General features: G+C 41.6%; 1 protein-coding gene across 5 annotated transcripts in view; it reads left to right on the forward strand.

Annotated features, from left to right (window-relative positions):
* Positions 1 to 182: 182 nt before the first annotated feature.
* RNF38 (ring finger protein 38) overlaps positions 183 to 22,339 on the forward strand; it is a 127,059-nt gene continuing 104,902 nt past the window's right edge. For 4 of the 5 annotated variants that reach the window (XR_774218.1, XR_774219.1, XM_010565455.1 and 1 more), the window contains exons 1-2: positions 228 to 252; positions 16,034 to 16,114. Coding sequence is in view for 2 of the 5 variants with exons in the window: in XM_010565455.1 (XP_010563757.1) it covers positions 16,042 to 16,114 (73 nt within the window). In the remaining 3 variants the exon portion in view is untranslated. Of the gene's footprint in view, positions 253 to 16,033; positions 16,115 to 22,339 lie in introns of all 5 variants that reach the window. The other variant, XM_010565458.1, reaches the window with a different exon arrangement.

Consider the following 22,339-nt stretch of genomic DNA (forward strand, 5'->3'; position numbering starts at 1 on the left):
CCTCCCCCTCGGCTGCCTGCCTCCTCCCGGCGCCCCCCCGCACCCGCGCTCGCTCCCGCTGCGGCTTCCCCGGACTCGCCATGAGCGGCGGTGCCGCTCGCTTGCCGCCGCCCCCCGCCCTCTGCCCGCCACCGCCGCCACCCCTCCACGGGCCCAGCCTGCCGGAGCCAGGAGCACGCAGCCAGGGCCGGGGTAGCCCCGCCGGCCACGGCGCACCCCGCACCGCCCCGGGCGCCAGAGGCCCGCCACCAGGTGAGCGGGAAGGGGGCCCCGCGGGAGGGGGAGTAGTTCGGGGCGTTTCGCCCCCGCCCGGCAGCGCAGCCGTCCCAGAGGGCCTGGAAGTTGTCCTCCGCAGCGCCCGAAGTCGCGGCCGCCCCGGGGGGTCCGTCCCCCGGTGGGGGGTGAGCAGTGGTACAGGACAGAGGAGAAACTCCCGCTGGCCGCAGCAGAGCGGGGGCTGCCGACAGGCCGTGCGTCGCCCGGCCAGCCGCGGGTGCAGGGAGCCCGCTGCGCGTCGGTGGCCGGCGCGGCGACGGCTTTTTTCCTCGCTCGTTGGGATGCAACGTTGCGAAGCGCGGGCGGCCGGCGGTTGCTGGGGCTGTTCGCCTCCGGTCGTCGTACCGCTGCCAGCCCTTCCCCGCCCTGCACCCCCGTCTGTCGGCCGGCGGTGCAGCCGGAGGGGTTGCGCTGCGCGGGGCGTCGGTGCTTGCTCTTCCTCGCGGCGGCGGCGGCCGCGTCTCATGCGAGGCTTTGGTGTGGCGTGCCCTCGGCAGCACCGGGGCCTGGCCGGCCCTGCCCGCACTCCCTCCTCCCTGCCGCGGCCCGCAGCTTCTGCCCTCGCCCGCTGTGCCGCGCTCCTGAAAGTTTTTTTGGGGGGGGCGGGATGTGTGCGTGTCCCTGAATCAGGCTCTGCCCCTCGGCAGCGGGCTGCCGGTAGCTGTGGGGATCCACGGTTTACAGTGGCACGCCAGCTGAGGTTCCTGCATGTAGCTCCGAAGTGCTTTGAAAGTCAGACTGCCTCTGTGGGAACCCCGGTTGAGGGGTCCCTTTGGGGCCCTCAACACCTGCCCTTTAAATGTGTTCTTGAGTTTTCTGTTAGAAACTGCCTCTGCTGCAGGATCTCTCTGAGGGGCTGGTTTGGGGCATGTGGTTCACTTGTCCTGGAGCCACAATCTTTTCATGGCTGAGGTCTCAACACGTGTGTTGATGTGCTTGTTGTCAAACACCAGAGCCGCTTCCAAGACTGCACTGGAGTTTCCCACATGCTTAAATTTAAATGAGTGTCTCTGTGCTCTCAGGACTGGGGCCTTAGATGTTTTCCTAGGTTGTTGTTTGTGGATTGCAGCAAGAATTAAACTGTTTATATATATATGAAGTTAGTAATCAGGAAGTGGTATGGGAGAATGACAGAAAACAAGACATCATTTTTTGGGCCTGGAGGGTGAAGAAATGAGATACCTATTTTTCTTAGAATGTTTTTTTAGTGGTGGTCATGTCTTGGGGCCTTACGTGGATGATTTATAGGAGTTTGTAGTATGGGTGTTTATACTGATGGAAATGTGGCTCTGAAATGAAGTAGGTTTTATAGACCTCTTATAGACCTACCTATATTATAGTAGGTTTTATAGTTCCTCTTGAAATTTGTTGTTGACAGCATATGGAAGGATTACCATGCAGAAAGATGAGGAAGAACTCAAATTTTACCCTTGAATTGTATTACATAGCTCAAAACCAGCTTTTCCTGTGTGCTGAGACCACAGAGCACACGGGGAAGATCAGTCCCTCCTGTGTCAGTACTTGGGCCTTCCAAATAAAATACATAGGAGAAAAATATTCTTCCAGTATAGGTGATCTGGAAATGGAGGTTTTACCTGATGAAACTGTATTTCAACTTCTTGTTTTAAAATTGATTGGACGTTCTTGTGTAGACAATGACCTTATCTTAAAGCCTGACCTCAAAACGTTTCCTAACCTTCCCACGGTCTTAAAAGTTCAATAGACAAATTGACCTAGTATGCTACTATTGGGAGATAAAAGCTTTTGTATTTCCCATGATTTGGAAAATCTTTGGGGAGAAAAGAACTATAACCCTTATGTAATGAATTCATCATAGGCCTAATGTACAAAGACCTTACTATTGGATTAGGGAATGCTGAGCTTTTTCTTCTCCAAAAAGGAAAAGAGTTTTTTGGTTTGTCCTGAAGTTTTGGTGTTCACTAGCACAAATCCTGTGCTTAAAAGTCCTGTGCTTAACGGTAACTGGAATAGTAAGAAGAAGTTTGCTCAAAAGAGCTTTTGCAGATGCCCAAGTTAAATGATTAAGTTTTACAATATACTTAAGTCATTGTAGCAGGTGAATGTGTTTGTGATCTCAAAAATGCATAAAATGTTTTTATGTGGTATGATCTCTGGTTCATCTTCTAATTTTGAGGTAAGTGTCATAATTTACAGACAAATACAGGATTTTTCCAGATTAGGGATGAGAAATGTTGTGGGTTTTTTCCTCCAAAGGGAAAGACTGTTACTCTGACATTGTGAAAATCTGCCAAATATTTGCCACCAGCGGAAAAAATGCACTGAACTCTGGCATCAGAGCTGAACTTGGATTGTTTTGCTGTGCATCCTCTTAGTTGTGCTCTTGAAAGCAGTAGTTTCCTGTTGGTGGTCCTAATATATTAACTTTTGATAAAAAACTGTATTGTGATCTGGTCTTCAAATTAGGGGTTAGTGAAATTACTGTAGTTTATAAGCAAGGTTGAGAGAATGTTTACTATTTCTTTTCCCCCAGCAGAAGAATGTTTAGCAATGGCTGGTTCTTCTTTTTTTGTTATTGTTGTTTCTTCTGTGTTTTTCTCCCAAACAGCATATGTCAGCAGAAGAGAAACTCTCTATTCATGGCTGTCAAATTAGTGAAAGAATATTGGACCAGAAAATGCTGCACTGAAGAGCTGATTCTTTGTTTCATTCAGGAAATTGATCCTGATCTTAAAGGCACTTCACCTTCCGTAAAGTTCTTTGCCTCCATTGGGGTATATGCATCTCCTCAGTAAAAAAGAGAAACCCACCTAGAGGCAAGACTGTCAGTTAGGAAAAGAAAAGTGTGTCTGCAGAAGAAATTCTTAGACCTTTTCAGCTTCACTTTTTTTGTAAGGTCTGTATTAACATTCTCAGGTTTTGCAGCATTTGGAAAGAAAAGATGGCTCTTGAAGGCTGCGGTATACTTAAGATACTAGTGTAAGCAGCTTTTCTCTTAAACATCTTTGTTATGCACATCAGCTATTTGGATGTCATCTGATAAATTTTGCTAAATTTAATTAATATTGCTTGCCCTCCTTATGTTGCAAAGTCTTTACTTAGAATAACTTTAAAATTACTAAGATGCACATGAGGCTAAGTGATATCAGAAAATATTGTTAAGAGGAGTAATGAGAGATGCTTATTTAGTCAGATAACTAGGCATCTGCTAAGCGTTTTGGTTTGGAGAAGCTGAAACTGCTGATGAAAGGATCAGTGCCAGTTTTCAAACATATGCATAACTGCGGAATGTGAGGGGATGGTCTTGCTTGTAAAGATAGTACTAAAGTGCTGATTAAGTGCAGTAGAAAGCTGTTTGAATTCATAGGGATTCTGCCTAATGCTGTATATGCTATGCAGTTGTAATGTAAGTACTAAAACTCCTTGTATGTTCATATCGACACATGTAAGCTTTTGTGCTTTTAGCAGTTGTCCATAGTTATACCATCTATGCGTGGTATGTGTGGTTTTGTTCTCAAACTGGAAAGCAGTTACTGTGGCTTTACAGTGAGTGTCATATTTAATTCTGGTGTGCCTGGAGATAGATGCGAGTGTTCTGATTTATGTCACGGTGATGCCTTCACAGCTTTATAACTGTGTAAAATAAAGCAAGATGGAAAGATAACTTCTTAGTAAAAACAACTGAAGCACATTCAGTATGTGGATGATTTTCAAGAGTTGCAATTGATTTTGATAGATTAAAAACAAGCAAACAAAAAAGCTCCCAAACTGGAAACTAGTATTGCAGCACTGTTATTTTAATTCAGTTAAAGTGCAATGTTCCTAAGTAAAGAAGTGGCTTGGTGGTACCTCTTGGTTAGAATTACTACAATATTGTAAACCTGTTACTGTGTATGTTTATTGGGTAGAACTAATCTCTTTTGGATGCTAGATTATAATTACCTTTAGTATCTCAGGATTGTTTATTATAATGTTGGTGTGTTGGTTTTGCTAGTTTTGAATTATAAAGGAAGACAGAAGGCTTTGTTTTTTACATAAAGTAGTTGTACTCTGAATAGATTCTAGTAATCATGGAATTAATGTTAGCAGACATACATTGAATGTTTATTTCAAGAAGTTAGTTACAAAAGAAATTACTTGCATATTTATGGGATTAATTTGGGAAATAATTGTTAGGGAAGTATATTTGCATTTATTTTCAGATAACATACATTTGTTTTAAGTCATTCTTTGTGACTACTCTATCGCTTTATTTTTTATTTCACTTTGACTTTCTTTATGTCATGGTTTAACCCCAGCCAGCAACTAGGAACCACACAGCCACTTGCTCACTCCTTGCCCTCCCCTGGTGGGTTAGGGAGGAGAATTGGAAAAAAAAGTAAAGCTCGTGTGTTGAGATGAGAATGATTTAATAACTGAAGTAAAATAAAATATAATACTAACAATGATAACAATATAATAATAATAATAACAATAATTGAAAAGGAATATGATGTAAAAAAAGAAAAGACAAGTGATGCGCAATGCAGTTCCTCACCACCTGCTGACCAATGCTCGAGCAGCGATCCCCCCTCCTGGCCAGCTCCCTGCAGTTTATATACTGAGCATGATGTTCTGTGGTATGCAATATCCCTTTGGCTAGTTTGGATCAGCTGTCCTGACCGTGCTCCCTCCCAGCTTCTTAATTTAGGATAAGCGCTACTTAGCAACAACTAAAACATCAGTGCGTTATCAATATTATTCTCACACTAAATGCAAAACACACTGTACCAGCTACTAAGAAAATTAATTGTGTCCCAGCCAAAACCAGGACACTTTGGTAAATTAATATGTAGTTCTTATATGAACTGGAAACAATACTTTTATGGTCTGAAATTGTTCTATGCCATAAATGCACTCTATGAAGTTATTTTGGAGGTATGCTTTTTAGGTGCCAGCACCAACCAGCTCAAGTGAATGCTAGCAAATGTTGATATTTTCCCCCTGACATAAGTATTTAAAGATAGTGTGAGAATGAGATAAATGTATTTTAAGGAAAATTAATAAAATAATATGCTGATCTTTTAATTGTAGTTCTTGCAGTATGAACAACTTGATCCTTGCTTATACTGGCATGTTTCAAATGTAAAATATGCAGGAGCACAGAAATGAAAAATTCCAGATTTTCCTTACAGTACAGTTTAATAATAGGAAAGAAGACCAGAGATAAGAATTTAATTTTGAAATGCATCCTCTGCTCTGCAACATCTGCTTATGAAATAATCTAAATTATCCTTTTGGTCTAATCCAACAAGATACTAGTTATTGTCAGTATCTGTTTATTTGAACTGGATGACCTACTGGAACTGATCCTTCAGCTGTCAGAAGGACTCTTGAGTTTGGGTGGCTACACAGAAAAACATAATACAGAGCTGCAATGTAGCTGTCAATTGATTTGGTTTGTAAACTCAGCCATCCTTTGTTAACTACTGCCTTGGCTAAAAGTTGTTAAATGCCTAGAAAATGGGGGTGAGATTAATTTTCATTAAGAGGGAAAGTGTTAGATATGAGTGTATGTTGATTTTCTACTGGTGTCACTCCACAGGCATTAGTGAAGGTGGCATGGATTTGCAGCTGAAAAGGTCTGACAGTACAGAGTTTGTCTGGCTTTGAAACTGATGGTCTCATCTCATTTAAAGTAATTAATAACAGATAATTGATGATTTAATGTGCAGTATGGTCTCGGTTCAAAGAAAAAAATGCCACGAAAAATTAGAAGTATACACATATATATATATGTATGAGTGTGTATTAGCTTTGTTCATGTCCTAACAATTCCCTCTTAATGTCTGCATGATTTTTCTGTATTTAATGACAATGCTACAACACTTGCATTTTCGTATCCATCTGAATTTCGCATCCCAGGCACATCACGTGCTATTAGAGCCTTGAGCTATTTCTTTCCAAGATGAAATTACTACAGAAAAAAAGTTAGGCGCAGAGTGTGTTTTGTGCTTTCGCTGCTTCATATTCTCACTGCTTGACCCATGCTTTCAGGTGGGTGTAGAGACTGAAGAGTCAACATTCTTCTCAACACAGTTTCAGTATATTTGCTTTGTCACAAAAAGGTTAAAATGAGAAATTGCTTTAAAGAATATTAATAAACATGATTGTGAACATTGTAAAGTCTTGGAAAAGCTCTGCTCAATTAAAAAATAAAGTTGGGTTTTTTTTCCTTGACTTTTTGTATTTAGTTTTGCTGCTTATACAGCACTTTTTTTCACCCAACATCGTCTTGGCAAAATGATATCTACACGTGTACAGAATCTTTTTGCCCCATGTTTTTTTTCTGACAAAAGTAGGTTTTAAATCTTTTTCAACCAATAGCACTGCAGCTTTTTTTCTTAGTTCTTGCACCTCAGGTATTTTAAGTGTTGTCTCACATGGCATCTGCTTCATATCAGAAGTTCAGGTGGAGGTGTGTCATCTAATAAGAGTTGTCAATGTGATGCAAGATGTGAGTGGGATAACAAGAAGGTAGAGTACCAAAACGTCAGAGAGCATCGTATGAAGTTAGCAGTGGGACCTCCCTTTGCATGAATATTCTAATATAATGGGGCTACTTTCTCCCACCTTTGTTTATCTGGGTTTTGTTTGGTTTGTTGTGTTTTTTTTCTAGTGCAGGGTGGTGGGGGTTTTTTAACACCTTCTGACTGCATTCTTCTATGCTTATTCTAAACTATTTTTTTCTTCTTTGTGTGAAGTGCTGTAAATGCTTGGTTGGTAGAATTCTCTGAGAAAAAGATTCTCCATTCTTGAGGGGAAAAATACTGTTGTTCTCTGGTAAATAAAATTAAAATAAAGCTTCCTTCTGGAAGTCACTTGATGTGTAATGCACAACAAAGAATGCGTACTTCACTTTATTTAGGGAAAGATGCAGGAAGTGATTTTTGAAATAGTAAGTCATAGGTATTCTCAGAAGTATTTTAAGCAAGCACAGTCTACACCATGAGCTTCTCAAATGCACACTCATGCTCCAAATGTTCATTCTTAAAACACCCTTCCCTAGATCTTTCTTAGTTGAGAGCCTGGCATCCTAGCTCTAAGCTCCTGGGTTGCTGTATCACTGGCATTGTGTTTAGGTTGAGCCTCTGCATCCTCCCACTCATGCAAGCCCTTTGCAGCCATGATGTATGAAAAAATAACACCTGTGATCAGTCTGTTGGTGGTAAAGTGTGTCAAGATGTTTCCCTGATCTCTCTTGTAACGACTGGGGACTGGGGTTCTTGTCGTGGTTTAACCCCAGTCAGCAACTAAGCATCACACAGCCGCTCCCTCACTTACCACCACCACCACCACCACCCCCCCCGCAGTGGGATGGAGGAGAAAATCGGGAAAAGAAGTAGAACTCGTGGGTTGAGATAAGAATGGTTTAATAGAACAGAAAAGAAGAAACTAATGATAATAATAACACTAATAAAATGACAATAGTAATAATAAAAGGATTAGAATATACAAATGATGCACAATGCAATTGCTTACCCCCTGCCGATCAATGCCCGAGCGGCAGTCCCCCCACCCCCACTCCCCCAGTTCCTATACTAGATGTGACATCACATGGTATGGAATACCCCATTGGCCACTTTGGGTCAGGTGCTCTGGCTGTGTCCTGTGCCAGCTTCTTGTGCCCCTCCAGCTTTCTCACTGGCTGGGCACGAGAAGCTGAAAAATCCTTGACTTGAGACTAAACATTACTTAGCAATAACTGAAAACATCAGTGTTATCAACAGTCTTTGCTTACTGAACTCAAAAACATAGCACTGTACCAGCTACTAGGAAGACAATTAACTCTATCCCAGCTGAAACCAGGACAGTTCTGCATCCACACAGATAATCTATGTTGCTTGCTGCATTGTCCAGCAGCTGGCGTGGTTTTCTTGGACATGGGCTGTCATAATAATGAGCCTTCAATGAAATGTTGTAGTATTTCAGAGCTCACAACTCTAAGCAATTGGGCTTGGTCACTGGCTTCTGGGACAATCCCAAATGGGAAATTATAATCTTAAAGGAGACATACTCCATCACTTTAATTGCCAAAAAAAAAATAAATCAGAAGAGCTTACTTAAGTCTTTTGTTGAATTTTTGTTCTTTTGCATAATGTACACAACTGTAGCACAAGGGTATGCAGCCAGTATCAAAAAGAACATTACTTACACTGTTAGAGGGTGTTTATGATTGTTTCTTTTATCCCTTATGAATAAAGGACTTGCACTTTTTCCTGTAATGCTACTGATTTGTGCTCCAGCACACATTTTCTTTGGAAGGAGGGCAGGAGGAAGGTTGTTAGTTATGTTATTTATTTTCTGCCAGTCTGTATATTAAGGAGTAAAGTATGAATTCTGTGAATCTTTTTAAAATACTTCATAATCCACATACCTGGAAAATTGCCTGTTAGGAACACTACCCTTAAATGGTTTAAAAATTGCTAAAAGCCATACACAGTATTTGTTCACATGACTTCTATTTGTATGAGAGCCTGGGGAGTGGCTACTAAAGCACAAAGCATGGCTAGTAACGTCAACTGTGTATATAGAACAGTTGGGTCTGTTGGAGAATACATGGAACAGCACAAGTGCTGTACGACTGAACCAGCACCAAGGAACTGCAGCATACAGTTTGAAGACATTTGCTGCATGGTTTTTTTTTCAGCACAGCTGAAGGTTATTCCCTCTTTATCTTTTGCTGCTTTGCACCTGGCATATGGTCACGTTCCAAAGTGAAAACATTAGAGATTTACATTTACTATCTGCTTGGGTTCTTACTTCGTGAAGACTGGGTTTTTAGGCACATGGATACTTCTGCTTTCATTAAGAGCATGTGCAAATGTTTGCAGGATCTGAATTGTGATTTGTTGTGGTTTTTTTTCTTCCCCTGCCTATGGGTCGACATTTTTAAGTGATTTTTTTTTTTTAATTCCCCTTTAAAACATGTTTATCTGCCTATTTTTAGTGTGTGCAGCCTTTCTGTATGGAACTTCTGTGTGGCATCACTTTCTTTCCTGTTTGTAAATTGATGTGCCAGCAAGCCAAGCAGGAGTCAGCAGTAGCTTTTGTAAAGAATTTTTGTGCAGTTATAGTAGTAGGTTATTGAGCCTTTTGGCTTAGAAACCCTGGGAGTGTATGATCCTTGTGGTTTGTGTGTGATTTTGAGCAAGATTACATAAAGTGTTTATGATATGATCTGAAAATTGCTTTTGCAGATGATTTTGGAGGTTGGATACAGGTTAGACTTCTGAGCAGTTTCAGAAATTCCCTGTGAGTTTTGGAAGCTTGGGAGTGAAGGCTTTTAGCCACTAGTGTGGGAAGTGTGTTGAAACTTAAGAAATCTGTGACTGTGCTTGTAAAGTAGTAAAGCAGCAAATTGTGGTACATGCTGCAGTGGCATACTTCAAGAAAGTGGGAGTCAGGATACATTTGATGTTGTTCATAGGTGTCTGTTGAGTTGGACTGAAAAAATGAGTGAGAAACACCCAGAAAAATATTCCTTTCTTCATTAAAACTTAATTTCATTTTTAAAACATTGGCAGTCTCTTGTGCCTGTAGGGTCTTTCACTTGCTGACTGTGTAATATTTTGGTTGGTCATCCATGATGCTAAGCCATAGAAGTGTGTATACAAGTCCTTGTTTAAACTAATAATCTGCAACAGTTTTGGATTAATGAAAAGTTAAATGGGTTTATTTTTCTCTTCCTAATTTTAAATTAGTCTAAGGGTGGGGTAATTTGGTCATCCTGAATGACCCCGAGTTTGGTGGTTGAGTCAGTTACATTCTGAAACGCACACTGGAATTCTCAGGAGAAAATGCTTAGCCAGTCTGTAAATTCATAATATGCTGGTTAGCTCCTAGTCTAGAAAAATGGATATTCTTTTTTCTTTTTTTGGAGGGTGGGGGGAGTGGTGGAGGGGATGAGGCATAAGTCTTATTGATCCTGCTTTTATGCAGTGAGATGCAAAAGGTGCTAATAATGAAGCATTTGAATGTTGAGGAAAAATAACATAAAGGATTTGTTGCATTTTGGCCACTTTTTTTAAAAAGGACATAGTGAACATGAGGGATTAGGGAAGAGCTATGAAAGTGGTAAATACGGTAAAAATGATACAACAGTGACTAGGATGGTGTCATCTTATGAACTTGAAAAAACCCCTCCTATTACTGAACAACATATCCTTCTGGTGGAATAGTGGTCCTCCAGCTAGTTCACAGATTACACCATAAATGTGGGGACCTGTTGGTATGCTGGGGGGCAGGTGTGCTATTCAGAGGGACCTTGACAGCCTGCAGAATTGGGGACCTCATGGCATTCAACAAACGCAAATGCAAAGTCTTGCACTGGGGCAGAATAACTGTGTGCAAAAGGTCAGGCTGGGGGCTGAATGGGTGGGTAGCAGCTCTGTTGAACAGACAGGTACTGACTTGGTGGAGTGAGCTCGCTTGAGGACACCAAGATGGTGTAGGGGCTGGAGCATGTGACCTGTGAGGAGAGGTGGAGGGAACCAGGGTTGCACAGCCTGATGAAGAGATGGTTCAGGGGAGATCTCAATGCTCTCTACCCTTCTCTCACGGGTAGATGCAGAAAAGATGCAGCCAGTCTCTTTCATGCTGTGAGGGCAAGAGGCTAGGAATAGGACTTGGGCTGGAACACATGAATTTCTGGTCAGATATTAAGAAGAATTTTTTTCACCCTAGAGGTGGTCAAGCACTGGAGCAGAGAACCAGAGACATTATGGAATTTGCAACTTTGAAGATACTCAAAATTTAGCCAAACAAGGCGCTGGAGAGCCTGCGCTGGATAGCCTACTCTAGATTGGCCTGGTTTGAGCAGGGGAATTGGATTAAGTGACCTCCAGCAGTCTCTTTCAAACTGAATAACTCTGTATGATGCTGTAGTGGGCATGTTACCCTTGGCTTGGGGATGCCTGCTTCAGGCACTGTAAATAGAGAAGTAACAGTAATTTGGGACTGGTTTAGTTGCACATGGTCAGAAGTGGTGGTGAGAACTCAATTTGCTTAGGCATCCAAGTGTCACCTCTGTTTTGGGAGATATTTTTTTTTTCCCCAACCTTGATTTTTTCACCATGATCATCTTAACACAATTCCTCCACACACACCCAAAAATACCTTTTGCAATGGATATTTTGTGTATAAGTGCTTTTGAGTAAAGCATCAATAGCTGTTTGTATTTAAAGGATTGCTGAAAGCAGAGGTATGTTCTGCCTCTCAACCCTTCTTCCTAACTTACTTACTTGCTGGTTTATGTACAAGCAGTCTGTTTTCTTCTGACAGACAAAAGCTTTTATTTTTTCCAGTCTTAGAGGTGTAGGGGATGTTGAGTCTTGTCTTTGATGTCATACTTGGTACGTTTTCTTGGAAGGTGCCAGATAAATGAATTGAGACATGTGTTGTTCAGTAATGGGAGGAGTTTTTTTTCAAGCTTGTAGGGTATGTGAGTAAAATATCTACAAATAAACCAAAAATATAAAAGATATGCACTGATATATTTTCATTTTTTTCTGTTAGTCTTTACCTAATCAGTATTTATGATGTGATGATTCTACTACAGCATAAATCTTCTATAGTGTTTTTAGGGATAAATGGTACAAACAAGAATTCAGTGAGTAAAAAAAATATGAGCACAGCAGAAAAGTAGGCAAAGAGCAAAAAACTGTGGTATAAGACCTCCTCAGGTTGCCTTCCCATGTAAATGTGAAGTTGGCATTCTATGTAAAGCTGTCATTCTTTTAGTCCTGTTTCTGTGTAAATAGCTTCTGACTTGAGTGAGGCTCTTTCATTTCTTAAAAAGAATTGTATGAAATCAGTGGTTAAATAGTAGATAAATTAGTCTGCCCCCTGAAGAAAACACTATGAAGGGGGCTGATGCTGTTCTGTTTGGCTTACTAACCAATGGACATAGGTAGAGTTGCTGGGCAGTTAGCCAGCGATTTGCTTCCAAACAGCTGCAGTGTATGGTCTCTCTTACAGGGACACAGGAAGGAATGGAGGGTATTAAGTAGGTATTAAGGGAGACTAGGGAAACGAAAGGAATTGCAGGGAATGGGAATTGTAAGGACTTAGAGGGGAACTGGGTTATTGCAGGGAGGGAACATAAAAATACAGAACAAAAATCCATGAAAACCAGTTTTCATTAATTCTGCTGCTTATGTAACTACTGATTTCTTTTGAGGATCGCTCTTAAAACATCTGTGTCATAAAAGAATTTTCAAAGTAAATGAGTTGCCCATATTGTTGTGGACTTGTTTAATTTGAATTAATTGAAGTGTCATCTGTATCTCATTAACCAGCTGCACAGAGGCTGTGTGGCAGGAATACCAGAGTTTTCTGGAGTTTCCAAGTCTCTAGTTAGGTTGGGGCAAAAGTGGCCTTAAAACATTTTAAAGCAAAGACTTTTGCCATTTGTTTCATTTATTATTCTTTTAACATTTATATTTCCGTGTTAGGTCAAGTGTTTGTTTTCTATCAGTTACTTTTTGGATGCTGTATTTTCTGTTTGGGACTGATGTCCCAAGGAGACAAATGTTTCTAGTAGCTTAGTTCTTCCTTACCTCTGTGTTTCTCCCTTCTTTGCTGTTTTACCCTTTTGTTTTTTTCTCTCGAGTGTAGCAGTGACAAAAAGAGGAGTAGCAAAGAAGTCTAATAGTCTGCATCAGAAGGCAAGACATAGGAAATCATTCTATGATTGTACAAGGCCATAGGAGAGCTTCGTTTTCAAGGCACCATGTCTAGTTTTGGAGGCCTTTTCTGTCTCAAGGGATTTTAAAATTAAGGCAGATGGTCCAGCAAAGAGATACCAAAATGATTGCCTACTCAAGTATTTTTAATTTTAATCTTCTAAAGATCATGAATTTATACAATTTGGAGAAGAAATGCTGGCTAAGTTTTATTGCATCTCTGTAGAGGGAGGGCCTAGAATAACCACTAAAGATTTTATTATCTCTATAGAGAGCAATAGATGAAAATACTTAAATACTTGTTAGTACAGTTGGGATGACTTCTGTTGAATGTCTGTGTACTGACATGCTTTGGTGTTTATTATCCAGCATCTTTGGAGTTACAGCTTAGCGTTTGTCTGTGCTAGAAAGTTATGCTGTGCTAACTTAATCTGTATAGCTAAAGTGGCAAAGATGGTCTTCTCAGACATGAAAGTCACTTTGAATTGCTCATTCTGGGAGAGTTTATCCTGTTCTGAGAAACAGGGTAAGTCATTGATAAGAACATTTTGGCCTGATAACCCATTATTCATGGGTTATAGTCCCAGTTCACCTGGAGAATCACTGCTTACCAATACACTTGCCTGTTCTCTTATGTAGACCACCAGCTCAGAGGTGCTTGAAATTGAAAGTTCCTAACAGTTATGTTTGGTATTGAAAAGAAATTTCCAGCCATGTTGTGGGCCCACGTGGTGCCTTTTTGGAATAATTCAGCCCCCTTGTCCTGGCAGTCCATGTGATGAAATTAAGAGGCAATTTCCTACAAAACATTTGTGGTTTATGCCTTTATCTTGCTTTGCCTAGCTTTTGCTGTCTTGTTTTGTTGCTCCTTGTGTTCAAAAATTTTGTGCTCCTGTCAGCTAATTTGACAAGTCATGCTGGAGCTTCCTGGATTTGATCTCATGGCTTTCCAGGCTTTTTCCTTGTTTTTTCCTACCTCCCAACCCAATTAAGCTTGTCCTTTTCAAGGCTATTGCTGAAGCAACAAATTTCAAAGTGTAATAAAAATAGTTTGGTGGGCTGAATTGCACCTCTTGCACATTATTGTGTTCAGTCTTCTTGTGGCCAATGGAACTGTTTTTGTCATCAAAGGAGCAGTAGCATCAAAATGAGAGCACTATCACGTAGCCTTAGGAAAGAGGAAACCAGGACATGTGGATGTCTCTTCTCCAGGGCTATCCAGAGGTCTCAATGGAAAATATAGTTAGAAAGCTGAGGTTGAAGAAACACCTCTGGGAGACATGTTTCTGGGATGTGAAAATGATTCTGAGCTCTGGTAAACAAAACACTGTCTTGCTTCCACTGTTTGGATTCCCTGTGAGGATTTTGTATGAATGCTGTCAAAACTGGGCTTAGAACTTTGTTTTTATGTTGTTAACAAGGAAGGCTTTTGCATGTGAAACAAACTGCTATTGTTATGAATTTATGACACAAAAAGAAGGGGAAGTGGATCTTGGTTTGTGTATATACAAAAAAGAAATGTGGCTGGCTGATCTCTGGTTATGTCTGAACTCCTGGAGTTTTGCTCTGGGTATGGCATATTTTGTGTTGCAAAAACTTTGGTAGTGAGAGCTTAAATTTGAAGTTTACTCACCTAGGCAATGCAGATGTTACTTTCCAGAAAACATTGTGAAATAGAGCAGAAGCACGTAGGTTTTCAGGAGCAGATTTGCTTTACTGTCACCAGAAGTATAGGCATAATTCTTATCATCAACCACGAACACTCATGCTTCAACTTTGCAAATCAAGTATCATGAAAATTGATCTGTGGTGTATTGGTCTGTGTTTGTTGATTTCACTTGTTTATGCCTACATTAAAGGAAGCATATGTGCTCTTGCACTGTGAGGCATGTATTTGGAAACAGGGAGGCAAGAGATACTATTCCTGTAGACTTCCAAAAGTCTGGTGGCTGATCTTCATTACTATAGAGAGGCTACTAGAAGGCTTCCTTTTGCTTTTGGAGATGACCCAGAGGCTGTTGAAGTAGGAGCAGCCCTGAGAAAAGGGTAGTGTGCTGAAACAAAGATGGGTATCTCACAAGTCACAGGGTTGTTGTTCGTTCAAAGTCTCCTTTAAATATACATTTACATTTCTGTTGAATATTCTCTATTTTCCCACTTGCTGTTACTACTGTTATTAGCATACTGATGCTCTCAAACAAGGGCTGAGAGTTCAAAACATGCACAACTGGTGAGAAATCCAGTGTCTTAGGTTCTAACACTCTTTTGCCTTGCATATTTTCAGTTGTTCATTTGCTGCTGGAGACAAACACCCTGTGCATGTGGGAATACTTACAGAAAGGCACATGAACTTACATACCTCAATATCTAAAACAGTCACCTCTGTATCTCTTAAAAAGATGTCACATTCCTTGACTTCTGATTGCCTCAGTGCATTACTTATGGTGTAAAAAGAGGTACTGCTGAGGAGCAAACTGGCTCTGCAGCAGCGTAGCTTTATGTGTGTTGAATGCATTGTAGACTTCACGGGCTTTTTTGTGAACCTTGTCTACGATATATAACACTACTAGCTAATGACTTGTTATTGGGACTGGGTGACCTGGCTACTTAAATACTTCTCTTCCAGTTCTATGCACTACTTCATGAGATCTTGGCTTCAACTGAAATATACCTTAAAAGTAAACTAGACTATATGTATGTTTTTAAATCTGTGTGTATACATTGTGTGTAAATCTGAGAGCCCTGTGTTCTGGATTGGGTACAGGTGTGCCTTCATTAAAAGCAAAAGTGGTAATTGTTCTACGTCGTATAAAGATACTTGTAATAGCAGTCCCCATCAGAAGGAGTTAGTCACTTAAAATGACCTTATAGACTGAGTAAAACTGCAGTAACTTGCCCTCTTTCTCAAAGCCTTCATGTATCTGATAGAGTTTGAATTCAAATGGGTACTTTTGCTGCTAAGCTGCTAGATGAACAACTGAAAACTGCTGAGCTATGTGGATATGTGACTCGTACTGGCTGACGTGCATCTGTGTTGCTGCTTTTGCTTTCAGATGTTACCATGAGTATCAGTTGGAGCACAAGGAGCTATGGTAATAGGAGTGTTTGGGAGAGCTGGGTCTTGTTTGAGAAAGGTAAGAGTGTGATGGGACTGGGGGAACTCCTGATGGAACAGAGTGAGAGTCGGTGATAAGTAGCCAGGCAAGAACACCAGGAAATGAGATACCTTACGTTCAAAGAAAAAAATACCAGAAGTTGAGAATTGGCAACTACAGAGAAGGAAACACCAAGAAATCCATTAGAAAGAAAAGTGTGCTGATTACTTCTGTAACCTATTACTGAATTAGGAGACATGAAGAAAATTCCAGAGTGCAGTTCTTTTGTGCAGAACATAAAAAATTAGGAACTATGGAAACTAAAATGAAATCCTGTGGAGAAAGAAGGTTATTATGTTGTGGTGAGTTAACTTTGGCTGGAAGACAGGTGCCCACCAAAGTCACTCTATCACTCCCCCTCCTCGACTGGACAGGGGAGAGGAAATATGCTAAAAGGCTCGTGGGTTGAGATAAGGACAGGGAGATCACTCAGTAAGTATGGTCACAGACAAACCAGACTCAGCTTGGGGAAATTAATTTAATTCATTGTCAGTCAAAAGTTGAGTAGGATAATAAAACCAATTCTTAAAACACCTTCCCCCCACCCCACCCTTCCTCCCAGGCTCAACTTCACTCCTGGTTCTCTCTACCTCCTCCCCCCTGGCGGTGCAGGGGAACAGGGGATGGGGGTTGGGGTCAGTTTATCACACCTTGTCTCTGCTGCTTCTTCCTCCTCAGGGGGAGGAGGACTCCTCACTCTTCTCCTGCTCCACCACAGGAGACAGTCCTTCACAAACTTCTCCAGCATGGGTCCTTCCCACGGGCTGCAGTTCTTCATGAACTGCTCCAGCATGGGACCTTTCCACATGTGCAGTCCTTCAGGAGCAGACTGCTCCAGCATGGGTTCCCTGTAGGGCCACAAGTCCTGCCAGAAGACCTGCACCAGTGTGGGCCCCTCTCCATGGGGCCACAGGCCCTCCCAGGAACCTGCTCCAGCACAGACTTCCCATGGGGTCACAGCCTCCTCCAGGCATCCACCTGCTCTGGTGTGGGGTCCTGCACAGACTGAAAGGTGGATATCTGCTCCACCATGGACCTCCATGGGCTGCAGGGGGACAGCCTGCCTCACCGTGGTCTTCACCACGGGCTGCAGGGGAATCTCTGCTCTGGCGCCTGGAGCATCTCCTCCTCCTCCTTCTGCACTGACCTGGGGGTCTGCAGAGTTGCTTCCTGTGCTCTTGTCTCTTGGCTGCTGTTGCACAGCAGTTTTTACCACTTCTTAAATATGTTGTCACAGAGGCGCTACGACTGTTGCTGATGGACTCGGCCTTGGCCAGCAGCGGGTCCGTCTTGGAGCCAGCTAGCATTGGCTCTGTCGGATATAAGGGAAGGTTCTGGCACGTTCTCACAGGAGCCACCCCTGTAGCCCCCAGCTACCAAAACCTTGCCACGTAAACCCAATATGAGGTGGCCTGGAATAATGAAATCTGGAATTATTTACGTAGATAACCAATGCACACAAACATTGCCTATCTGTATGTGCTTATCTCTCCTTTGACTGCACAGGGAATCTAAGCTCGTAATTTCGTCACAGCTCCAAGACAGATGCTTGAAGAAGGAAACACAACTACTTTACATAGGGTCTCCTGGGGCAAGATGAGGTGTATGAAGAGCTGGGTGAAAAAGCTCATGTAGGGGAGGAAAGTGAGCTCACCGCCTTGTATTGTTTTGTGTGTAATTACTTATGACTTAAGCAGTTTGCTGCCTAGAAAAGTTCTACAGCTGAAAAGGATAATGTATTTGATCCCAAAGGCAGTTTTTTCTGGGTTCCTTATCCTATAGCTTGCATGTAAAATTGAAAATGAGCTGCACAGCAGCCATTATTTTGAATAAAGAAATGTGTATGTACAGCAGAATCCTACTGATGTTCTCTAGGTTACTCACTAGTCAGAAATCTTAGGATACTGTATACAGTTGTAAGTTCGCCATGGGGGAAAAGTGTGGAATTGTAAAGAAAATAAAATTATGAAATTGAAAATGAAATGCTAAACCAAAATCTTTTGACATAGAGAGAGATTGATATATCGTCTCTTTTGCTTAGCTTTTGGGGGTTTCAGATTTTTAACTTTGCCCAGAAGGCTTCCAGAAAGTTGTGGGGGTTTTGTGGTGGTGGTGTTTTGTTTGTGTTTTGGTTTTGGGTTTTTTTTTTTTCCACACAGCAGACAGAAAGCAACTGCAGGACTAAGAAAGATGCAGAAATAATCCAGCTGTATAAATGGAATGTAAACTGTAGTGTTCAGACTGATCTGTGATTTGCAGTAAAATCTACTTATGAGTGACCTAATGCTCTGTCATTTGATAAAATTGCTGTGCTTTGTCTATTTTTTTGTAAATGCACAAGTAATCTGTTTTGATAGTCTTTGGGGGGCTATTGGGAGATAGATAGATTGGGATATTGGGATATAGATTAAATTTTGGACAGACCCACACAGTAAGCAAGTGCTTTGTAAAAGTAAATAAATAATGATGGCATTGATTTATTTATACATTTGGCTGTTAAAAAAATTCCCCATGTGGAGATAATGATAGAGATAGCATCAATGATGGAGGAACATATACTTGGGAACTTGGGAGGGGGAGAAAGAGAGAATAACTTGGTATTTCAGGAAGAAAAGCTTTTATTTTCTGTTGCATGCAGATCTACAGTAATGCAAAGTGAATTTGCATTTGAATGCAAACGCACAGATGCGGTGGCTTCAATGTGCAGATATTTTTTTGAACTTTACCTTTATTTATGTGATTCAGTTTGTTCATGAATCAAAGGAATAGCTTGGTTTCCACTCTATACCTGCAGTTTTGAGTAATCCTCACTATTCAGGAGACTGAAGCTAGAGGCCTCTCATTTCGAGGTTAGTGATCCTTCCCTCCTAACCCTCAGTATTGCAAAGCATAAGCTTGCCGGCTGGTAGACGCCAACCTCAGCTGCTGAATGTAATTTTTACCAGGCTCTGCTGTATGGTTTGCTCGTGTGGCCCTAGTGCTTTCCTCCTGTGCTTACGGTACTAGTACGTGTTTGGTGCTTTTTGCTTCATGTTTGATATGCACAAATACGATGTAAACTGTGTTCAAGGCATGTGATGAATATTAGGTAGCTTTTCTTTCTTATCAAGTAAAAAGCAGAAAACCTGAATTGCCCTTATCACCCAAAAACATTTTGTCATTTCACAGAAGTGTATTAACCCTGTCCTACAGAACTAAACATCTGACTACGGTTCTTTTTTTTCCAGCTGAACTGTTCATTAAAAACGCTTTAGCATCACCATTATTTTCAACTTGGAGTTCAGTCTCATAAGCTTCGTAGTATGGTTGCCAGTATTGGAGAGAAACAAGTTCCTGTAAAAAATGGGGGAGTTTCCCATCACAAGATGCTGCTTCTGTTATGAACATATTGTAGAAAACGTTGGCAGTTAGGTAAGTGTGAGGATCTGTGTCTAGAAATCCAGAGCATAGCTTAGACATTTGACTCTGGGAGAACTAATATTAAATGGCTTATTGAAGCAGGCTGCTGATAGTACTTGAGTATAAAATCTGGATTGTGCTTTTCTCTCTCAGAATAGCTCTTGAAAGGAGATCTAGACATAGGACTATTAGGAGCATTAAGCAGGGTATTCCAGTCTTTCCAATGGCTTCTAAGGGACTGTATTGAGAGCGGCTCTGTGTTGGGTTCTTATTATAGGGTACTTTGAACTTGTTGTAACATCCCATTATTGGCAGAAGTGGGAACCTTTTAATATTAGTCCCTGGGTTGAGCTTGTGTTTGTGAGGTGTTCTCTTCAGTTCCTTTTTTCCTAATGTTTAGCCTTGGCTACATATACCCTTGTTTATTTCCTTGGTACTCAGATCCTAACTCCTAATAATGTTCACCTACATTCCAGCTCATCTTACCATCTATCACCTCTGGGTGTCTTGAGGAGGAGGAGAAACAAAGACATCACTTCCAGAGGATGTACATAGTATTTTGTTTGCTGCATTCTTCTCTCTTAGCTTCTCCAGCCGTAACCTTATCTGCTGTTCTTTCCTCTAGTTTCAGTTTCCAGGTACCCGAGAACAGAATAGTCTGTCATATGCTAAGTGTTCAGCAATCTGAAGAAAGATCAGAGTTTCCTCAGTCCTTGTATCCTGCTAGAAATCAACATCTGACCCTTGGTCGTGTTCAGGAAGGTCATAGGCTTGGTACCTGGCTTCTAAACCAGGAAATAGCATGCCATGCTTTATTGCTTCATGGGGCAGAATCTTTTTACTTATATTGCTGTTGTGCTCAGAAAGGCTGTATTTTGCAAAGTGCTGCACATGGGTAGTGCAAAAAGAAAAGCTGGTAATCGAGCAGACTACTTTCAGAGTCAGGAGAAGGTGTCTCATAGATTCTATCTGGCTTTGTGCCAGGAGGTTTATTTTGCCCTGTTCAGGCACTTAGCAGTCTGTGATAGGCCTGCTAGGGTTGTGGAAAACTGCTTGTGCCCAGTAAGCCACACAATGTCAGTTAACAGGTGTCCTACACTGAGAGGGACTGCTGTCGGTCCTGCTGGTGATGTTCTGTTCTGTCTTGCAGCTTTACTGAGGCCACACAAAGGTACTGAAGTGCTTTCCAAAACCTGGTACCTATCTACAACTGGACTTAAAGTCTGGGGGGATGTTTGTGGAAGGTGAACAGTGGTTTTGGAACAAATTGTTCTTATTTTGTCAGATACAGGTTAGTCCTAGGTCAGTCTAGATCATACCTGGTTGCTACTCATGGCCCTCAGTAGATGCTTAAGAACAGAGTTTGAGTGAAGCACAAGCTAAGTAAATCATCCTATCATATGACCCAAGCTTCAGGAAGTCCTGGTAAGGGACTTTCTGAGCTGCAAGTTGTATCAGGCACATGGTGTTCAGTGGACTGGACTTTTTTTGAGGCACACTGAGTAACTTTTCTTTGTCCGCCTTCTTTGTGGCACTCATGTTATTCACTCAGTCATCTAATTTCTAAGCTGAAGAGTCCAGGTCTGTAAGTTTTCTCCAACCCACCCACCTCCCCTGACCCCGCTCTAGTTTATCACTGTTCTGTGACTCAAATTACAGGCTCTTAAGAATGCAGTTTTCAAGGTACTGGCAAACTCTGAGTGTACAGCATTTTCAGTCTTGTTCTGTAGTCCTTTTCTGCTAATTCTGAATGTTCCTCTGTTACTCGTATCAGAAGCTTTGCAAAGAGACCATTTCCATTTAAGGGGAGGAAGCAAAAGGAAGCTTTTAGTCCAGAAGTGTGGCTGGGATTATTTTTCTTCTTGTGTGGCTTCTTTTGTAGTTACTGGCAGTGAATTTCATCTGTCACTTTATTTGCCCTTCACCTGATCTTGTTAAATCCTGTCATAATTCTGTTTTATCTTCCCTTTGACCCCAGGTCGTGTCTGTTACTGATCTTAATAGACTAGAAAATTAAGATTGCTTTGAAACTTTTAAGACCTTGTCTAGTATTGCAGAACTGTGCTAGATGAGGATAAGCACTCCTTGGTTGAAAGTTCTGCCTGTGCTTCATCCAGCATGTTTGCATGCCTGTGTGGAGCTGGCTGGGTCATGTCTTCCACATTTGCTTTACTGGCAGTGTGCTACTCTGCTTGCTCCTGAACAGAGCAGGTCCTGAGGATGCTCTGGAAAAGTGGAGGCAGTGCCCTGGCAAGGGAGACAGAGGTCTGCAGCAGAGGTAGCTCCCTCTGACTTCACTCATGATTCTGTCTTCTTGCTCTCCTTTTTATCTCCTTAAAGGTAGGTTTTGGCTCTCCCCCTGCTTTTACTTAGCAAATTACTTAAACCATTTTTTCTCTTTAAAATGGTAAGTAACTGGATTTCTGGTCAACAGCCTTGATTTTAATTGCTATGAATGATTAGGAAGCTTTTATAGTAAACCCTCACTGCTTCTTCAAGGTGACTTATGAATCGGGAATGTGTCCACTCCACATTCCGCTGCTGGAATTGCTGTCAAGCCAGAGTGTACAAAGCTGTAATTTCACTAGAGCTGGATGGAGATTGGAAGATCTTAAAATGCCTGCACAAACCTAGTGGTTTGCTGCAAGGCCTGCTTCCAGCTGTTTTCTGTATTCCAATTTTAGCTTGTGTTTTTGCACCTGCTTGGGAAGTTTGGGTTCTGGCTACTAGCTAAACCAGCTTGCTGCTTCCTTGAAATTAGCAATACCAAAAAGTATGTCTGAAGTCTGCTTTGTTTGTCTTTGT

Source organism: Haliaeetus leucocephalus, unplaced genomic scaffold (genome assembly GCF_000737465.1).
Source record: "Haliaeetus leucocephalus isolate CR32 unplaced genomic scaffold, Haliaeetus_leucocephalus-4.0 Scaffold192, whole genome shotgun sequence".
NCBI lineage: Eukaryota > Metazoa > Chordata > Aves > Accipitriformes > Accipitridae > Haliaeetus > Haliaeetus leucocephalus.